At 35.1% G+C, this 6,000-nt stretch overlaps 1 protein-coding gene across 1 annotated transcript in view; it reads left to right on the top strand.

The window, feature by feature from the left end:
- itpkb (inositol-trisphosphate 3-kinase B) overlaps positions 1–4,526 on the top strand; it is a 28,598-nt gene extending 24,072 nt beyond the window's left edge. Inside the window, exons 7-8 of the mRNA XM_007239124.3 lie at positions 325–396; positions 1,251–4,526. Of these exons, the coding sequence (XP_007239186.2) occupies positions 325–396; positions 1,251–1,463 (285 nt within the window). The 3' untranslated portion in view covers positions 1,464–4,526. The remainder of the gene's footprint in view (positions 1–324; positions 397–1,250) is intronic.
- Positions 4,527–6,000: the final 1,474 nt, after the last annotated feature.

The raw sequence follows: 6,000 nt of genomic DNA on the forward strand, positions 1-6,000 counted from the left end.
ATTTCATCAGTGTGGGTTCATTTATGGAATCAAATACAAAGGACAGACATGATGGGAAACTGGGATGTTCTGCAGTCATTTGGTAAAATAATAATAATAATACTTCAATTTGTTTTATAATGATGATTGTCCTCTGCTTCACCGCAATAATTATCTACAGTTTATCTACACTCTTATCCTGAATTAGTTGACTTTTGCTTGGAAAATGGCATGGAAACTTGTGAATATATATATATATATAGAGAAATAACTGTAAATAAATACATTTTAATATGCTTTTTGTATCAATACAATTTCATATTAACTTTGTTTCTGTTTTGGCAGAATTCCTATCTCATCCGGTTAAAGGAAATCAGGGATACTCTGGAAGTGTCAATGTTTTTCAAGACACATGAGGTAAACAGTGCTGTTCTTTTTAAACAAGCTGTTTATTGTTTAATTTGTATTCGAGTACATGATGTCAACAGACATAGCAAAATACATGACAAAAAAGAAGGACATTACTAAACAAAAAATATGAATGTTTTGCAAAAAAAGCAAATGGAAATATTTAGCTTAGTAAGTTACAGTTATCCACTTTACCATTTGCTTTGTGCTTTAGAACGTGGAGCTACAGTGGCTTGCAAAAGTATTCATACCCCTTGACCTTTTTTATTTTATTTTATTTTATCACCTTACATCTATTTATCTATATTTACCATTTACTTTGTGCTTTTAACAGTCACATCAATTTATCTTCCCTACACAGCAAAAACTGGAGGGTTGAAATTTCAGGCAGTTAAAAAGTTGAGTTGAGTTGATTTTCACTTTCAATGTAATTTTAACTCATTTGGATTTAAATGGTGTTCAATGCTGGAGTTATTAGAGTTTAATAATTCAGTGTTAACCAAAATAAAGAAAATTACTACACAGTTTTTGTCTGAACACAGTGTTGTAGGCTATAGAAGCAAGTTAACATTTTCTTTACTGTAAATTGTGATGAAGTTACTTTCTTTTCACTTCCGAGTTACTGCTTTGTATTGGTCTATAACATAAAATTACAATAAAGTACATTTTATTGTGTGGATGTAACTTAAAAAAAGTTCAAGGGGTATGAATATTTGTAAGGCACTGTAGGCCATATTGCAACTGTTTTAATATTAATGTTAAAATGTTTCACTTTCAACATCTGCTATATGTATAATTGTGAATAAAATAAGGGTATATGAAATGCAAAAATCATGTTTAAAAATTGAACTCTTTGTGCTCAGGTGATTGGCAGTTCTCTCCTGTTTGTCCATGACAAGCGGGAACATGCGAAGGTGTGGATGATAGACTTTGGAAAGACAACTCCACTCCCTGAGGGTCAGGTGCTGAGCCACCGGGACAATTGGGTGGAAGGCAACCGTGAGGACGGCTACCTTTGGGGACTTGACCATCTTATAGACATTATCAGCCACATGGTGGCACCAAAACATCTATAGAGAGGTCACCCAAAATCTCTCTCTTTTTCTCCCTCCCTCTTGGCCCTCTCTCTCTTTTTCTCTACTCCCCCTGGGTGGATTGCCCACACTACAGTACAGGATGTGCCTGGATTTCCACAGAAAGCTACTCCAGTGGCCTTTCCCCCAAAACAAAATGGCAGCCACGTGTGATGTATGTGTGTGTATGTAAAGATATAGATATTGTACATATAGTGTATAGAGTGTATAGTACAGTGTTTTCAATATAGGAGTTGTATACAGCTAGTGCTTTGTCAATGCATTTGTCTGAATATCACATTCTTCTTCTTTTCTTAGTTTGATGTTCGTCTAACAGTAGTGTGGCAGTGTCGAGCATATGTGCCTTCTTCAAGCTTTTTATGTTTCAAAAAAGGGGCCATTGGAATAATTTTTTTTTTTTTTATTTAGCGTGAGGCATATAAGGTTCTTTAATGCCTCTTTAATTCAGCATGCAGGTTTTGGTTTAACTGATTGTGATTTTATTTGGGATATTTTAGTTATATTTTATTAAGTTACTTGGTGGTATTTGTTATGTAGTTGTTACTGGAGTGTAAAAGTTTTCGTAGTGTTAACATTATGCGTACAGTTATTTATACTTAATGCCATTTGTAGAACAAGAGATTGTGAACTCAGGCAGCTATATAAAGCCGTGTGTGGGATTTGGGGTTTTCATTCCAGCTGGGTGCCTGCAATTAATGTTGCTTTAATCAAATGGCCAAGGCAAGAAGTGAAAGCAAGCACAACTGCATCAGAAATTGAGTTCGGGCTGAACATTTTAATGCTTCTTGGAGCAAAAGTGCTGATCTGTGATCAGCTTATTTGCCTCCAACTACTGTCCAAAAGCAGCCATAATACACTTTTCCAATTTTGTTTTAAGAAGCTTTTGCACTAAAACAATTTTTAATAGAGTGAAAGTCCAAAAAATCCAATATATATATTTTTCGAGTTATTTATCATATAAAACTCAAACACATTTAGATGACCTTGTTGCTACAGATAGTTAATGAAATACAATCAACCATTTCACATCAAGCATACTTAAAATTTTGACCACTGAATTAGGCAGAAACCAACATGCTGGAAAGCTTTATTGGTGGAGGTTCTGCTTGTATTCATCAGTACTGCAGTGCATTTGGGCCTTTAGGACTGAATATTGATGGTCGTTTATTCTAGAGATCTGTTCTGGATTCAGATGTCATGACTTGTTGAAGCTCATTTCGAGTTGAAGCAATTGCTCTTTGCATGGCCATTTGCTATGTAAATCCACCACTCCTGTGTACTCAGGCCCAAACAGTCGGATACCAGCCAAGGAAAACAAAAGGCCGTGATAAAAGCTAATTTGTGGGTGCGAATGGCAGCCGTCCGCTGACAGAAGACTAAGTTTAGCAGTTCATGGACCATGTTAGGACTGAGGAAGAACTGATAAAGCCTGCAGTGTGTGTCAGGCGCTACTCTGTCCTTCCTTTCAGACACAAATGGTATAAACATTCTATGGCGTAGTTCTGGATTTCACCTCAGCTCTTTAGCTGAGCTTAACAGATTCACACTCCTATTTAGGAAATGAAAACTGGTCAGTGGGCACGTAAGTTCCCAAAATCACCAAACACCAAAAGCAGAGGTAGACAAAAAACACCTTGTTTTTTTGAGAACATGTAAACCATTGAACTATGCACCATATATATATAAAAGCCCTAATTTCAAATCCATACCGACCAGAGGGTGAATGTTAATAGAAGGACCAAAGCATGCATACCCAAATAATTTTTTTAGTATAGCTGATATACCTAAACATCTAAAATGAAAATGTATACCATAGCCACTTAAAATTGTTTCCCTATAGTAGCAGATTATTAATAAAATATTATTAGAGTTTAATTTATTTCTATTCTTAAATTAACCATATCACCATGTCACTCTCATGCAAACATTGTGTCTTCATTTTTGTGATGTTCTTTTTTGACATAACATAATCAGACAGTTGTTACCTACATTGTGTCCAAATTTAGAATATTTTCGATGCAGACTTCTATTAAAAGTTAAGTAAAGTCTTTGTTTACTAGGTTTCTTTAATGCAAATGAATCAGTGAAAAAAATGTTTAACTGTTTTAAGCTGTTACAGCTCTATGTAGAATCATTGCCTTTAGTAAATAACCTGTAATGAGGTATATTTACTATACTTGCATATTATACTAATGATGTATGTCAAAAGTAGTGCACTGCTACTCCCATTCAGCAGTACCGGATGTATGGTAGGAGTTTCCAGTCTTGTTCAGCCAGGCAGGCAGGAGTACACCTGGCTCCACTTATAATCAGCTGGTCTGCCGTTTAACAGTTTATAATGTATAATACTGCTTTGTTGGACTGGTGGTCTGTGTGGATAAGACTGGACCCTCCTGGTGTATTGTACAGCAGTATGAGGTTTTTGACACAACCTGTTCTGTTGAGATGTGAGGAGAGTCTGTCATGGCTGAGCTTTTGGTGTGGGGCGCCCCCTGCTGGAATGGTGCTGTATTTTATAGAACAAACAAATAGTCTCTGTCTTAAATAACCTTTCCAATCATGTTGGAGAGGTGAAACTGTATGAAAGCTGTCAAGAGTGTCACACATATTTATATTTATTGTGATATGTTGCACAAGAACACTAAATGTAGCTGCATGTTTCTTGTTTAATAGCTGTACATCTTTTGCTAATTTAGTGACAAAATGTATTTTGGCTACTAAATTTTTGCTCGCTTAAAGCCACAGTTTTTTTTTTTAGTTTTTTTTTTTTTACATTTGTCTGAACCTTTGAGAGGAAAAAAACAGAGGTGCCCCATTGTTCATCCTATATTTGTTTAAAGCAAAACAAAAAGTATTGGTGAATACCAAATGATACTGGAGGCTTATGAATGGGTAAAAAGTGAACTGCTCTTCCCAAGATGAGAGGCATTGCAACTATGTACATCTCTGTTCTGTTCTTTCCTAACTTGCTTGGTGTGTTAATACTGCAACTATGCTTTGCTCTACAATTTTATGAAAGTAAATGAACAGTTGGTGAAACGCTCACACTTTGCTGTCCTTATTCTGAGTCGTAAAACTATTTTAGAAGCGTAGCGTGAGATTTTGGCTCACATTTCACAGCCAGTTTTAATGGGTTGCACCCTGTCAAATAAGGCATTGCCCTCTACTCTTATCATCTCATTCTGCTTGGCCTATTTTAAGGCATTAATCGCATTTGAAGAGATTTGAAAGGGAAAAGCTTAATAAACTGGATGAGACATATTTCAGGAAACAATTAAACAACCCTGTGCTCAGTGAAATGATGAGACCCAAAATGGTAATATTATACAGAATATTATCCCTTCTTGGAGTTGATATCTTGACCCTAAATGGGCAGTAGTTACAGGGTGTAACAGCAGACGTGAACACAGAAGTTAAAGCATGGTTACTGTTTATTGTGACAGTTAGTGCTGTTTTTACCTGTATATAGGATTTCTAAAGTTCTAAACTACCAAAATATAACACCACTAAAAAGATTCAAGTGCTCACATTTTAGCACACATTTGTATGATGAATTTTTAGGTTTTTACAGTAGGTACAAACAGATACAACCAGATGGATCTGTATTATGAAGTACAAAGAAAGGCAAACAAATATACACTTATATATTATGCAAACATCTTTACATACCACAACTGCAGGTGATGCAGCTGCATCTAAGGAGAGGCTACTTGTTTTATCTATTGTCATGGAAACAGCTATGAACTATCAAACAGACAAAAATAATTTAGCATGAGCTATTATTTAAGTACGAAAAATGCTCCCTGATGTTGTATCTGCTTAACTTCATTTAATTTGTTAGTATACATCTATTCCTGCATTTCAGACCTCCAACACATTCCACAAAAGTTGGGATAGAAAATGTAGGGCTAGTAATGAGGATAAAAACTTTCTGAAGCTCCTGTTCAAAACTTTACTTCTAAACCTTTATATAGACCTGTTATGTTGCTTCTATTTGTTTTAATGCTAAACGATATGGGGCATTAAATATCAGTCATTACAATACTTTGCCATTTATACTAGCAGCTATACAGCCCCAGACCATGATGCAAAAAAAGAATGATAAATAATTCCCAGTAACCTTTATGTACTCAAACACTTCCTTGATTGATGATAGATATATCTGCTGTATTTTGTAAGATCTATTTCCAAGAGACATGTGGAAATGTACAACCACCTACAATGGTGTGAAAAAGTGTTTTGCCCCTTCATGATTTCTTATTGTTTTGCATGTTTATCTGTCTTAAATGTTTCAGATCATTAAACTAATTTAAATACTAGTCAAAGACAACACAAGTAAACACCTAATTCAGTTTTTAAATTAAGAATTTTAATATTAGTGTATGAAAAAAATACAAACATACAAAAGTGTTTGTCCCCCAAATTGAAACATATCTTAACTGTGGTTTATCACATCTGAGTTCAACAGAAGAGTGTCTCTAGCTCACCCAGGCCTGATTACTGCTAAAAAGCCATTTTT

The sequence above is a fragment of the Astyanax mexicanus genome, chromosome 1, assembly GCF_023375975.1.
Source record: "Astyanax mexicanus isolate ESR-SI-001 chromosome 1, AstMex3_surface, whole genome shotgun sequence".
NCBI lineage: Eukaryota > Metazoa > Chordata > Actinopteri > Characiformes > Acestrorhamphidae > Astyanax > Astyanax mexicanus.